Raw genomic sequence first — 15,536 nt, 5'->3', positions numbered from 1 at the left:
AGATATAGATATAGATATAATACCAATAATTATTTTAAATTTATAATAAATAAAAAAATCTTGGATATTTATGGTAATGAAATTTTAATTAAAATCGAAAAAAATAACCGCCAAAGTTTTGGATTATTTTCGTTTTAATTTAAAAATCAGGAAGCTTTCTTTCATCCACCCCCAATTTTACTTACTAATAACATGTAGTGTACTCGATTTCACTTTTGATAGATATGCTTCTTCCATCTATTTTGATCTGCTTCAACGATTGACCTCAAATCCTTACAAATTCTCCATCTGCTCTGATTAAGGTCAGTTGCTTAACTTTCGTTTACCTTCAGCTCACACAATTTATGTGATATGCAAATCATGTATTATCAATTTCTGCTCTAATCTCGTTCCGTTCCGTTCCTTTCCTTGTAGCTTTGCCTAACTTTTGTCTACTTTGTAATTACCTCTTGCTATAATTTGGAACTGCTCTCACTTTTTATTGTTGCAAGTATGATTAGACCTTGTCTCCTTTCCCCGGATTCTCAGTATCAGTATTTTCATCATTAGTGCCAGGAAGTAGTAAGTTGCTCTTCTTGTTTGGATTCATTATCTTTTCCTTTTGAATCGTACTGTGCTCTTGCTGTTTCTTTCACTTGTCGACTCGAAAATACAACACTCTTCCTTCAATTATTGCAATCTATTTTACCAGTTGTGTTTGTTCTAGAAACAAGGTTACAAGTTTGTGTAATCGTCGATACTGTGGTCTACAGCTCACTATAATTTCTTTTTACAACTTTTGGAGTTGGATCGTAATTGTGGCGGAAGGACTATTAGCATCATATACGCTTGCTTTTAGGTGGGGAGGATTTGCTTCAAGATGACGCCCTGCCATACAACTTACTAACCCGTGATGCATTACGGCACATAAATTAGGTGAAAGTACCTGAATAAGTAACTAGGTGTTCAAGGGATTCACAACCATCATCCTGGAGTGGGTTTTGGGATCAGGCAAAATAGATACATTTGTTCATGTATTTTGACACTTTTTTCGACTACATGCTTGTCAATAAGATTTACTAATTTCATGCTTATACCATCACGATCATATCAATTATACTCATTTTTCTTCAGTATTAATCAAATTACCCAGTATTAAAAGTATCTTCTTTAGGGGGGGGGGGGGGGGTATGCACACCTTACCAGAGAGGCTGTATCTGAGAAGAAATTTGGATTATTATATGGACAAATTGATAAAAGCTTCATTAAGAATTTTATATTTTGCCATTGGACTAGCTTTACCTAATTTATGGATTGGGGGCCGCATACATTCAGCATTTGTTGAGTGCGTAGGAATGATGATGTTAAGATGGACACTTGTAGAACATAGGAATGTAGAAATAATTACATATTTAAACTATAAAAGTATTCGATTACAGGAGGAGGTATGTTGCATTAGTTAATTGGTTCTGCAACTTACTCTGTACCGACTATTTTAAGGCTTCGGGATAGAAGGTGACATACCAGCCATTTTTTCATCAAGACCTACACGGATTCGTGAAGACACCCCTTCCCAAAAAAGAAGGAAAGTAGGAAAGGCTAGTACTACTTGTTGATATGTTCCTTTTGCTTCAATTCTGGAAGGATTAAAAAAGTTATAGGAAGGCAGAGTCGTCCAAGGAACTTGCCTAGCCAATTTTATTGTTCTTTTAGTCAAAGTCTTATATAATATATCACCAATTCACCCTGCTTCTTTCTTGATCAAGCTGTAGAAACATACTGTTTGTGATATTATGGTCATGGGATGATAAACCCCAAATGCTTGGATGAAGGCTTTGCCAATTCAGTTAATAACGATGGATGTTGACCTTGTAGACGGGATCTGCGAAAATGGAAGCATTGACGGAGAACATTGATCTTGAATCTGATGAAGGAAGTCCATTAACTTTATCACATTCCACCAATGCAAAACAATCTTTTCAGTTTGAGACATCTCATACAAGTGGCGACAGATTATCAGTCCTCAGAGAGTTACAGCTCACTGCATTCCATAGTATCTATATTGTCTTGTTTAAAGCGAAGATCAATGTTTTGCTTCCTTTTGGACCTTTGGCAATACTACTACACTACCTAACAGGACAGCATGTAAGAATACACTCTTGCTGGCTTTTCAGTCTGACCTCTAGAAAGGAGTAAACGAGGAATATGTTTCTCAATGTTTTTTATGTCATGATTAAGTTTTCTTGGCTGATTCTCTGCTTCAGGGTTGGGTCTTCTTTTTCAGCTTACTAGGAATTGCTCCTTTAGCTGAGCGACTGGGTTATGCAACCGAGTGAGGATTTCTTCACTTTGGAGCTATTATCCTAATTTTTGAAATATACAGTAATTCAACCACTTGTTTTGATGCAGGCAACTCGCATTTTATACAGGGCAGACAGGTATATATTATTCCATTTTCGTGATTTGTTATAGATATGAATCCTTACCAGTAACATTACTGCTGCTCCATGTTCTCTGACTGTCTAAAGGAATTATTTTCTATCCTAAAATTGCACATCGCTTTTACAAACTCTGAGAACACCGTTGTGTACCAAAAACTTCTCTATCTATGACTCTGGAATGCTCATTATTCATGCTGAAGCCATATGAGTGAATCATAGACTTTAAATGGCATACAAAAACCATCTTACTAAGGAGGTTGAGGAAGCATACTAACATCAAGGAGTGTCATGTAACATGCTCTTTCTCATCAGGGAAAATGGTTGAGAGTAAGGTTAATAGATGTAACTATGGAATTTGTTCCTGTCCACTTTTTGATGTATATTTTCAGATATTATGGGTGTGTTAGGATTCTCTTGTAACTCATATAAAAAGAGTGTTATCAAAGCCTTAAATTCTTTTTTGCCTGCAACTTACAACCTACCTCACCAAATAAACCCTTGTCTTCTACCTCCTGCATGGGTGACGACAAAGCCACCCCACCTCCCCTCAATTACCATCTCCATCCTGCTCTTATTGCTTCAAACATCTGTCAACATGTCTTACTTATACTCAAACTCTAACAAAGTCCTTTAGTCCTTATGGGCCTACTTATTCAAAATCCATTGCGAAGCATACAAGGTTACATACCACATCAATGGATCTGGTCTCCCCACTGACATCGATGAACCTATTAGGAATCATATATATGCCCTCGTCAACAAATGGATCTACTCTATCATCTCCGATGATCTCACCACTCAAATTTTTGAACCAAACTCTATGGCCTTAGACACTTGGACACGTTACAAGAATAACTTTCATAATAATGGAGTCTGGGGTGCTCAACTAGAGAACCAATTCATAAACACCAAACTTGAATCTTGCTCTTTCGTTACATGATGGTGCCAAAAACTTAAAACCATCACTGACCAACTTGCTGACATTGGCAATTCTGTCAGTGAACAACAGTTATAGCTCCCAGCTTGTCAACGGTCTCACAACAGGAGAATTTGACATTGTGTCCTCAATCATTCAATAAATATATCCACTCCCATCTTTTATTAATGTCTGCTTCATGCTTCTTCTTGACAATAAATATATCCACTCCCACCGTGCTTCTTACACCACAACAGCCCTGCAATAGAAGCCCTGCCTGTGGAATCAGCAGAACTGCACGAATTAGTAGCAGCGGGTTTCCATGGAGGCTACAGTGGCCATAATTATAATCCTAACTATCATGGATTCTGTACACTTAATAATTTGAGTCATGAAGGCCTTGGTCAACACCCCTTCTACGTGCCTCAAGGTCGGAACTCATATAACGCCTCTCTCTTGTCTCCCGTGCCTCTGTGTCCCTGCACAACGGCCCCGCAATGGCTTGCCTCTCCTCATCCGAGCGCTGGACTTCTTGACCCAGCCCCTCGGACAGCAACCCCCAACCAAGACTATACATCGAGGCCTCCTACCATCAACTCATTGCAGCCCACAGACATCACTAATGCCTTCAACACAATGAGGCTGCAATTCCAGGAAAACACTTGGTATATGGATACCATACGACGTCTCATCTTGCCTCTAACCCAAATATTTTATCTCAAGTTTTCAGTTTGGGCGCTATTCATAATATTTTTGTTGGTGATGACACATGTATTGGGAACACCACCCTAATGTCCTCCTTCTATTCCTTCCAGCTCTGTAACATCCTCCTTGCCCCTCAAAGAATTAAAGGCCTTGTTCACTTAGACAATTTACAATAGATATTAGATAATAATGTGAGATGCAATAGATCTGGGGAACTCGTTGACCCACATCCCCACTGTACTTCACCAACATCTCTAACGTAGCTTGTTGCTTTCCCATCCTCCCGGTGGCATAGTCGTCTTGGGCATCCCGATTGCAGGTGTTATAGAATATAAATTTGAAATTATATCTGTCTAACATTTTCTTATGTATATCTTGTAGATATTTTGATTGTATTAGGAGTCTCCTGAAACTCGTATAAATAGAGGGCAAAGATAGAAATTTGGATTAAGGGACTCAAATACTCTCCAATAGAAGGTTTTGGCTGAATATTTGTTGTCTAGATGAATTGCGACGTTTGCTTATAGGACAGTGTGTCTGCCATTGAGTACCTGTTTATCATTGAGCAGCAACTTTTGTTGGATTTGCAGTTGGTGGTCTTCTGAATGCCACATTTGGCAATGCTACAGAAATGATTATCTCACTATATGCATTAAAGAGTGGGATGATTAGGGTGGTTCAGCAATCATTATTGGGATCCATCTTATCAAACATGCTATTAGTGCTTGGTTGTGCCTTCTTTACCGGTGGCATTGTGCATTATCCAAAAGTCCAGGTTTTCAGTAAGGTAGTCCATAGTACTGAATTTATTTTTTCCTTACTCTTATGTGTTGGAAGTGAGGTTCAATATACCTTACAGTAAATATCTTGCCAAAAGAGGAAAACATAACCCTTATTTTTGTCTTTTTATGTTTATTTATAGGCAACTGCCATAGTTAGTTCAGGACTGCTGTTGATGGCTGTGATGGGTATATTATTTCCAGCTGTTCTTCACTTTACACACACAGAAGTCCATTTCGGGAAGTCAGAATTGGCACTTTCAAGATTTAGCAGCTGTATCATGTTGGTGGCGTACGGAAGCTATCTGTTCTTTCAGCTTAAAAGCCACTCTAACCTATATGATTCAATTGATGAGGTAGGTTGTTTATTGAATGAATTTCACATACTTCTTGTGCAGTAATTTCTCCTTGCTATTGCTAATTTATAGACATAATTGGTATCTAGTCATAACTGTCATTAGGATTCTTAAATTATTTAGGTTTGGTACCCTCTATGTAAGTTATATATAGCCACATCTATAAGATGTTTTCTGCTCTTGTAGTGGACTTTTTTTCTGTGATAAATGAATTTGTTTCTTTCTGTAGGGTTTATTTATGTGTCCTTATGTTGAGTGCTGATATTTGATGCAGGGAAGGGAAAATAATGGGGAAGATTCTGATGGCGAGGTCCCTGAGATTACTAAGTGGGAAGCAATTTCATGGCTTACTATTATAACATTGTGGGTATCTGTACTATCTGCCTATCTCGTTGATGCCATACAGGTAACCTATGCCCAGAGGGTCTCTAAACTACCTGCATATCAACATACAGTTATTTGGCTTTAGCATAAAAATGAAATAAAGTTTTATCTTGTTTGTTAACTGTGTAACTTTGGGGTTTAAGGCAGCAGTGGGAAGGCATGTTCATTTGTCTGGCTCCCTTGTTGTTGTTCATTAAATAATCTACTGTGAGCCGTCTCTCACTGACTTCTTAGATCCCAGATCAACTACAGGTGGTGATATGTTTTTGACAATGGTCGATGCTGATTGTCTTCCTCATATTTGTTCAGGGAGCATCTGACTCATGGAATATTCCCGTGTCTTTTATTAGCGTCATCCTGCTTCCTATCGTTGGGAATGCTGCTGAACATGCAAGTGCCATAATGTTTGCCATGAAAGACAAACTTGTAAGCATACACCTCGTATCTTTAGGGAAAATTGGTATGAGATTAGTTAGCTATTGCCTAATCCTTGTATATTTATAGGACATCACACTAGGGGTGGCAATTGGATCATCAACTCAGATATCTATGTTTGTGGTAACGCTTTCAATCCTTGCTTGATTGTCTGATCTACTAGCTTTATTTGTGATTAGACCAAGAAATTCATCGTTCTCTCTCACTGATTTCTTCCATAATTGCTTTCTTGACTCTACGCATTTCGGCTTTCAAATAGTGATTGAAAGTTTCATGCAACATTTGCCAAAGCTTCTCTGTCCTGATTAATATTAATGGCATCTGACTGTTCTGTTTTACAACTTCAGATCCCCTTTTGTGTGGTTGTGGGTTGGATCATGGGGCAGCCGATGGACTTGAACTTTCAGCTCTTTGAGACTGCTACACTCTTTATCACAGTGTTAGTCATAGCATTCTTGCTGCAGGTCTCTCTCCTTCTCTACCCTCTCTCTCTCTCTCTCTGTCCTCCCTCTCGTTATGGGTGTATTCAGAAACTTTGTAAGCGTTAATTTGCTGGATGCAGGAAGGAACATCAAATTACTTTAAAGGCCTGATGCTAATTCTCTGCTACCTCATTGTTGCTGCAAGTTTCTTTGTACATGTTGACAATAAATCTGGTGAGTGTCATAAGAAGCCTCCCTTTCTCCTTCTTAGGTGTATCACACTCATAAATTAGTTGAATTAGTCATTCCACATGTGGTCTTCTTGTTTGAAGTCCTGTGGTGATACAACAGCAGCGAGACAACCTTTTTATTGCGAAAATTTATTTATTTTTACTGTTGCTCAATGCTATCACTAGGCTTATGTATGATAAAATATCCAGACTTGTTGCCATGATGCCTATAGTTGCTGCAGGGGCAACTCAACTAATATATATAGCATCATGTAGTTTTCACTACTAAGAGGTTGTTTGCCATCACAATTTGGGTAAGCGCTAACAGGGTAAGCACTAACTGAGGAAAGCTCTTGATCCTTACCATGACAGCATCTCAATCAGCGACATTGTGTGTCAGAGGGTGTGGGTAATCAACACCACTTACCCGGTAAGAAGTGGTGAGTGTTTAGTAAACAGACTCTTAAGGGGACGTTTACCAAATGCTTACCGGCAAGGTCCTTCACTTACCGGGTAAGATTTTCAGTCCTTGCTATACCTCTTACCAGGTAAGATTCTTGGTCCTTGCCATGCTCACCCTGTAAGGTGATGACACACGTCAAAGACCTTCCAGCCTAGTGGTAAAGGCTTGGGCATGGCATAGTCATGAACCCGAGTTCGAGCCCTGGGAGGGGAGTGTTGGCGACATTTAAGTGGGGCCATGTTTAGCCTCCAAAATTGCCGGGGATTAGTCGGACTTTGACCCGGACACCCTTACAAAAAAAAAAAAAAGGTGATGACACACAAGATTAATTGACACTGCAGCAGATGTATATTACAGGAGAGTACTTTCATCAATATAGTGGTCCATGCTTATTAGCGGAGTCGGGACTAATAATCTGATGTGATGTTACTGACGTTTGCCTCTTAGACATTGATTTTACTAGTCTATAAGATAATGTATCTGTTCTATCGTAGTGCTGATACAATTTGGGGATGGAATGATTGTATAAAGATCACTTTAGTAGCAACCTAGCCATAAACTTGGCTGGATGCGTTGTTGTCACGTATAGTCGGTAAAAGTATATAGCAGATGCTCCTTGACCCTGCTTTGTGTCAATCTCAGGTAGTTTATATGAGCGTACACTCAGTACCTTCCTAACTCGATATAATTTAACTGGAACCACATCAATCTCTTGTAAATCACAATGACACCAAAATGATTGATGACATGTAATAGCTTTCTTTTAGGTGGGGGATTCATTTTTACTTGTAGGCATTCTTTGCATATAACCAGCAGACACACTATGGAATACTAATGCACTCAGGCATAAATTATGCAGATGATGATTAGAAGTGCAGGGACCAAATGATCATTCATCATCATCAAGAAATAGAACTTGATTTCCGGCATGGGTGCACACAGATCAGCAGCTCGATTATTCTTTTCCCATATTGTAAATTTGGATCCAGCATCATAAGGAAGCTGGAAGTTTTTTGGTCTATGACTAGTTGAAATAGAAGGCACACATATTACGTCCTGAAAAATGAAGAATTTGCAGGTATGTCGTCTATACCTGGGAGGACATAATCTTACTAGTTTGTTAGAATGTATATTTACGCCTCCATGGCATCCCTTTCTGTATATTAACAACCATGGTTTAAATACATTTTTTTCCATGTAGAATGCATTCATTTACCAACATAAGTAAAAAAGATTGAAGGGACCAGTGTTTTTGTCATTTTAGGATTAGTAACATGTTTTTGTCAGTAGGTTTTGACAATTGGTTGCAAAACAGTCCAGAAGTAGTACATTTTATGTCTTTTACATAAGCAGCTCAAAGAAAGATTACTGGCCTTTCTTGATTTACGTCATGCAGTCGGCTGGTTCCAATGACCTGAACTGACCTATGTGTGAAATTGGTGCGGAAGGAGCCTGATAAGTATGTGGTAGATTATGAAGGTCAAGTTGTGGGTGTGAAGTGCGTGCATATTTTAGATTTCCTAGTTCTGTTCACCAAACTATCTGTAGAGCAGATGACTAGGTTAGCATTGGTTTAGCAGTCATGTTGCTCATATTGACTTGTACATTTATGCGTTTTTCTTTCATGGGTTCATGTGCTGATGAGCTTTATGTAATGTTATCGTACCATTTGAATTATTTAATGACGGAGGGACGGAGAGGGAGAGGGTTCCACCACAAAATATCAAGACATGGTTGTTCAAAAGTCAGATTGCATCCCATTTGGTGTTAAATATTAGGATAGAACTTGGGAATAAGATCTTGACCTGGTTTTTATCTTTTGTTTTTTTTTTTCCATCCTCATATGTCTGACAAACTACTTATATATACATATGCATACGGCATATCATATACATTAATAGATATTAGAGTGTTCTTTGGTTTTTCATTTTTTTTCTTGTACATGACTCTCTCTATATATATATATATATATATATGTATGTATATATATATATATATATATATATGGAGAGAGGGAGGTTCAGGAAAAACCCTCTAAAAATGAAAAATTGAGGAACATTTTAATAACAATTCATTTGTATGGTATGCATACGTATATACAAGTAAATAAAGATGTTTCATGATTTTTATGCACGTGTGTATACTTGCATAATATGTACACGTGCATACTTGAAAAATTACTCATATTTACATATACATATCATATAAATGAATGGTTATGAGTGTGTTTCTTAGAAGTTTTATTTATTTTACGTTTTTTTCCATGAACTTGACTTTATATATATGTAATTTTAAAGCTCCAATTGATGGAAAATGGTATAATTTGATATTGGATAGGGGCATTTGACTTTCTGCATTTGTTTTTTATAACCTGCAAGGGGTGTGAGCTGATGAATGCATGAAGCAAGTTGTGTTTATTTTATGAACCCAGACAGGCTTGGTCAACAGTATTATTTATTCTTTCCCAAACCATGTTCACGTAGTACACAAATGACAAACCCCCTTTCTTTTTGCTTCCTTACTTTTCTTGTTTATTAAACCCATAACCAAATAAAAACTTTTAAATTATATATCTAAAATCAACAAATCTTTAGGTATGAAATAATTTAAAAGAAAAAAATAGAGGGAATATCCTTTTATCTATCTCCACTTGGTTTTTTGTTTCTTTTGATTGGGTAACAACAATAAATTAACGCCATCCCTTCATTTTATTTCTTTATTTATTTATTTATTGTAGTGGGTTTCTCCTCCTCCACTTGAAAAAGAAAAGAAAAGAAAAGAGAAAGAAAAAGAAAAAAAAAAAAAAAGCAAGAGGGCACTTTGTGATTCTTGATTTGATAAGCCAATAACAGAAGAAATGATGACCAAACAGCCGCCCCCAACAAATCAATTTACAAAAAAGTAAACGCTTCCATCATCAGAACTCATAACTCATAACTTATATAACTCATACATACATACAAAAGAAAAGAGCTCTTTCTTTCTTTCTTTCTTATTATAATTATATAAATAATTTTGTAATTTATAATTATAATGATGCTCCGCGTCAACATCCACTTGTCTCCATTCCTCCTCCCTTTCAATGGATTATTCCTCCCTCCTCTGTCTTCTTCTTCCTCCTCCTCCTCCTCCTCCTCCATCCCTCCATTTTCTAACCCTTCTTCACCTGCAGCACTCATGATGCTGCCTAAACCCAATACCACCTTCTTCTTCTTCTTCTTCTTCATTACTCTTAACCTCCTCTTCCTCTTTCCTCCCCTTACTCATGCCCTCTGTAACCCCCTCGATTACGATTCTCTTCTCTCCTTCGCCACCACCTTTCCCTCCCTTAACTGGTCTGCTTCCCTCGATTGCTGCTCCTGGGATGGAATCTCTTGTGATCCTTCCGGAGATCGAGTCATCCACTTGTCTCTCCCTGCCAAAGGTCTTCGCGGCTCCATCCCTTCTTCTCTTCTGAATCTCACCTCTCTCTCTCTCCTCAACCTCTCTTGTAATTTCCTTTCTGGTCCCCTCCCCAATGGACTTTTCTCCTCTTTGAACGCTCTTCGTACCATTGACTTGAGCTACAATCGCCTTTCTGCTCACTTACCTCACACCTTTCCTGCCACCCTCCAATCTCTCAATCTCTCCAGCAATCATTTCAATGGCACCATTCTTCTCAACTCCCCTCAAACCTTAACGTCTCTCAATATCAGCAACAACAGCTTCACCGGCCCCATTCCTCCCTCTATCTGCATCACCTCCCCGGCTTTACTCATCCTTGATTTCTCTTTAAACGACTTCACCGGAAACATCCCCCCAGGCTTTGGCGATTGTTCTAAACTCCAGGTTTTGAGTTTGGGATTCAACAATCTCACGGGACAGATTCCTGTTGATATCCATGGCGCCCGATCGCTGCAACTGCTATCTTTACCTGGAAATTATCTTACGGGAACCATTCATCAAAGCATCACCAACCTCACCAACCTTAGGACCCTTGCTCTGTTTGGTAACTTGTTTTCTGGTTCCATTCCTCGGAATATTGGGAAGCTGTTGTTCTTGGAGAGGTTGGAACTTCACATTAATGATCTCAATGGAACCCTGCCCCAATCCTTGATCAATTGCACCAAGCTTCAGCTGCTAAATGTGAGGGTCAACTCTTTAGTTGGCAGGCTTGATGATTTTGATTTCTCCAATTTCAGTCAACTGATTATAGTTGACTTTGGTGAAAATCAATTTACGGGTATGCTGCCTAGAACTCTTTTCTCTTGCAAATCACTGACCGCAATTCGAGTGGCCACCAATAAGCTAGACGGGGAAGTCTTGCCTGACGTACTCAATTTGCCATCTTTGTCTTTCCTCTCCCTTTCAAACAATACCCTCAAGAATATCACCAAAGCATTCAGTATTCTGAGCAGACATCAGAATCTCACTACTCTCATCCTCTCCAAGAACTTCTTCAATGAAACCCTTCCAGATGGAGGGATTTCCGGGTTTCTTCATCTTAAGATATTGGGGCTAGGTGGTTGCAAATTGTTTGGTCAAATTCCGACTTGGCTGAGATCATTAACAAACCTGGAGGTAATCGATCTCTCTCAAAATAATATCCATGGCACAATTCCAGGTTGGCTACAGACACTTCCAAGCCTTTTTTATCTAGACTTATCTAATAATTCTCTTTCCGGAGGATTCCCTGTTGAGCTTACTACACTTCCAGCACTTGGATCGCAGCAAGTTCTTGATCATGTAAACAGTAGTTACTTGGAACTCCCTGTATTTGTTCAGCCGCAAAATGCTTCCTATTTGCAGTACAACCAGCTGGCCACCCTGCCGCCAGCGCTGTACCTAGCAAGCAATCACCTGAGTGGTGAAATCCCCGTTGAGATTGGTCATCTGCAGTCAATTCACGTCCTTGATCTCAGCCGAAACAATTTCTCTGGCACCATTCCCAGTGCAATATCAAATCTCACGAACTTGGAAAAGCTGGACCTCTCTCATAATCTTCTATCTGGTGGGATCCCTGCGTCGCTTAAAAGCCTCTACTTCTTGTCTTTTTTCAATGTCGCAAACAACAATCTACAAGGTCCCATACCAGCTGGGGGCCAATTTGACACCTTCCTGAACCAGAGTTATGAAGGCAATCCAGGGTTGTGCGGCCCTCCCATGCACAACCTTTGTGGGAATCGATCAGCCACGACAGGTGCTTCAGGACATAAGAAAGGCCCAAACAAGAAAATGATTGTTGGACTTATCCTTGGTATATGTTTTGGAGTTGGCGTCACTCTGACTTGTCTAGCATTGTGGATATTGTCCAAAAGAAGGATTCTCCCAAGGGGTGATCCGGAGATATTTCATATGGACATGGTATCCTTCAATTCTACATCAGCTGCAGACGTTCCCAAGGATACAAGTGGGGTCATATTGTTCCCAAACAATGCAAAAGATATCAAGCATCTGACAGTATCTGATATCTTGAAAGCAACAGAGGATTTCAGTCAAGCAAATATCATCGGTTGTGGGGGTTTTGGCTTGGTTTATAAAGCAACTTTGGCAAATGGAACAAGACTGGCTGTTAAGAAGCTTTCAGGAGATATGGGTCTCATTGCAAGAGAATTTAAAGCAGAAGTAGAGGCATTATCGACAGCCCAGCACAAAAATCTGGTTTCTTTACAAGGTTACTGTGTACATGATGGCTCTCAGCTGCTGATATACTCGTATATGGAAAATGGAAGCTTGGATTACTGGCTACATGAGAAGACTGATGGAGCATCCAAACTTGACTGGCCAACCAGATTGAAGATTGCCCAGGGAGCAAGTTGTGGACTGGCTTACATGCACCAGGTATGTGAACCACATATTGTGCATCGTGACATAAAGTCCAGCAACATCCTTCTTGATGAACAATTCGAAGCATATGTGGCCGATTTTGGACTGTCTAGATTGATTCAACCATATAATACACATGTCACCACTGAGTTGGTTGGCACCCTGGGCTATATTCCACCAGAATACAGCCAATCATGGATAGCCACTTTGAGAGGAGACATATATAGTTTCGGGGTTGTCATGCTTGAGCTACTTACAGGAAAGAGGCCCATGGAGGTATTCAGGCCAAAGGCATCTAGAGAATTGGTTGTGTGGGTGCAACAACTAAGAAGAGAAGGGAAACAGGATGAAGTATTTGATCCCCTCCTGAGAGGCAAGGGCTTTGAAGAAGAGATGCTGCAGGTTTTTGATGTTGCCTGCATGTGTGTGAACATAAACCCTGTTAAGAGGCCAACTATTAATGAGGTGGTTGATTGGCTCCATAATGTTGGGTCCAACCATCGGATACCCAAATAAGGGAATGTGTAAAAATATATAGCTTTGAAGAAATCACAGTTTTATAGCATTCCAAACCGTGTTGTCAATGTACTTGTAATTAGTTGTCTGTACAGAAAATTTCCCTTAATTTTTTCTTACTTTTGCCTTCTAGTTTGTGGTTAGTTATGTGAAGGAATTTTTACTTGATGACAGTGCATTAATGTATAAAGAGACATCTGAACCTCTTACAATTCTAAATTTTTTCTAGGTATGGCTTGTAAATAGAAACATCCTATTCATACTCCTTTATAACTTGTTGCTAGTTAGTAATAGCTCAAGTTATTTGCAAAAGATACCATCTTCTATTCTCTGACAACAAGCATTGGAAGAATACGTGATCTACAACAGACTTGTAATACCATATAAACCTTCTACTGTCTTCTGAAACAGATGTAGCTGTGTTAAAGTCTTTTGGCTGAACACAGAACATGTATCCGTGTTGATATGGAATAAGACTGGACCAGCAGGGTTGCTAATATGGTCATCTATGCGATCATAAGATCACATATCTTCCATTGATAGGACTCTTTCATGACGGGCCTTTTCTTTCTGAGTGATCAGTAAAACGAGCAAGACACAAGGCTTTATTCGTCCTTGATGCTTAAAATGATATGAGAAGATTGTGTTCTTTCAGTTTCCAATCGGATGCTAGTTGCAAAACCTTTCCTTTTTGTCTATTTGGGAAAATTAGCATAATGAAAAAGATTTGATCTATTTATTACCATCTCAATTTTTCTTATTTTATCCTTCCTTCCCAATCCATGCTAACTCTATCTTCCTCTCTTGTAATTTAGGAGATGTGGAACCATATAAGGAATTCAATCACTACTAATTGGTATCTTTATTTACGCTATCAAACTTGAATTGGAATAAATTTTACAAACTATATGATGTTCCAAGTTAGTCATGCATGAAATAACCCATGAACTCTATATATACTTACAACATAGCTAACAGTGACGATGAGTACCAACTTGATCTTGATAATTTACATGGCTATGTTTATCATCTTGCCGCTGGTTAACCATGACCTGAAAACTTGACATTTTCTTTTCCTCCACGCTGATTCCATTACATTCATCAAATAAAGATCAGCGCCTTCAATACATTTTTATGTTCCAATTTATCTTAGATGAAGGTATTTCACAATTATCTTTTCTACTTCGACACTAAAGCTATTGTTTTGTTTATCCTGCAGAACGCAGGGTTCTTTGGACCATTTTAGGCACATTTTTACCTAAAGACACTTATAACAGCTCCAAAAATAGAGTATAATGCATGGGACCCCATGAGGAAATATATGTTTCTTGCCTGCTTTAATGTAGTCTGTTAAGGAGCCATTTTAATATGTTAAAATCACCTCTGACCTACAAGAACGACCAAGTTCTAAAGTACCATTTGATAACATTGTCTGAATAATGTGAGAGTTTACAGAGATAAGGTTGCTCTATTTTGTGTATCTATGATATTATTTCATGATTGCAAAGGTCATCCACTATTAACAAACTATCATTTTCCATTCTCTATGGCAAGTCAAACCAGTTTCCTGCTGTCATCTTTCTAGAAGGTTCCTATACTTTTTCTTAAGATTGAGATCAACTGACAGTCAATAAGAGAGTGAAAGATGCAGTATTCTGAAGGGTAACTTTCAGTTGAAAGCATATAGATGAATGAGAGAGTTTTGGGGTCTGACTGGATGTATAGAATTTGGCTTCAGTTTTGTGAAACCAAGTGTACAATGACAACAGCAAACTCCAATTTTGTTTGATATCTAAGTAAATGCAGATACAGCTGGTCAGCCTAAATTGTCACAGGAACTGAGTTATGGTAATAGATGGTTCCTTCAAATTCATGAGGTTTAGCCTCTATACAGTACTCTGCGAATCTTGCACTGAAAGTGGAAACCTAAATTACATTTGGTAGCTGACGTGCGACTTGTCTATATAAAGATATTGGGCATCTCTTCTAGGTAGTTAAATTGTTTGTTTTTGTTGAGCCACCAGACAAGAAGTGATTTCATGAGACATGCAGAAAAAAAGATGAAGATGGAAACCGACTACAAGATGGTTTGGATCAAAAGATCA

The 15,536-nt window shown here is 38.7% G+C and overlaps 2 protein-coding genes across 7 annotated transcripts; both read left to right on the top strand.

Moving 5' to 3' along the window:
- Positions 1-195: 195 nt before the first annotated feature.
- Positions 196-8,855, top strand: LOC112509628 (vacuolar cation/proton exchanger 3-like). Of its 6 annotated transcripts, none has more exons than XM_025114689.1 (13): positions 206-302; positions 501-561; positions 1,855-2,124; positions 2,244-2,311; positions 2,389-2,417; positions 4,632-4,828; positions 4,964-5,176; positions 5,451-5,582; positions 5,870-5,986; positions 6,065-6,118; positions 6,343-6,459; positions 6,558-6,651; positions 7,955-8,310. In XM_025114689.1, the coding sequence occupies exons 3-13, from the start codon at positions 1,870-1,872 to the stop codon at positions 7,978-7,980; spliced, it is 1,302 nt and encodes a 433-aa protein (XP_024970457.1). In that variant the 5' UTR covers positions 206-302; positions 501-561; positions 1,855-1,869; the 3' UTR covers positions 7,981-8,310. The 6 variants fall into 6 exon arrangements, 5 of the variants coding, with proteins under 5 accessions (XP_024970455.1, XP_024970457.1, XP_024970458.1 ...); XR_003068841.1 differs by adding an exon at positions 8,507-8,855 and having other exon boundaries at positions 209-561; positions 7,955-8,188; XM_025114688.1 differs by having other exon boundaries at positions 211-302; positions 492-561.
- A 1,274-nt stretch (positions 8,856-10,129) lies between these two features.
- On the top strand, positions 10,130-13,698 carry LOC112509362 (tyrosine-sulfated glycopeptide receptor 1-like). Its single transcript, XM_025114291.1, has one exon. It carries the CDS (start codon positions 10,144-10,146, stop codon positions 13,429-13,431), a length of 3,288 nt encoding a protein of 1,095 aa, XP_024970059.1. The 5' UTR covers positions 10,130-10,143; the 3' UTR covers positions 13,432-13,698.
- Positions 13,699-15,536: the final 1,838 nt, after the last annotated feature.

Source organism: Cynara cardunculus (genome assembly GCF_001531365.2).
Source record: "Cynara cardunculus var. scolymus isolate 2C chromosome LG 3, CcrdV1, whole genome shotgun sequence".
NCBI lineage: Eukaryota > Viridiplantae > Streptophyta > Magnoliopsida > Asterales > Asteraceae > Cynara > Cynara cardunculus.
The sequence above is the reverse complement of the archived record's forward strand: the minus strand, read 5'-3'. Positions and strand labels throughout refer to the sequence as shown.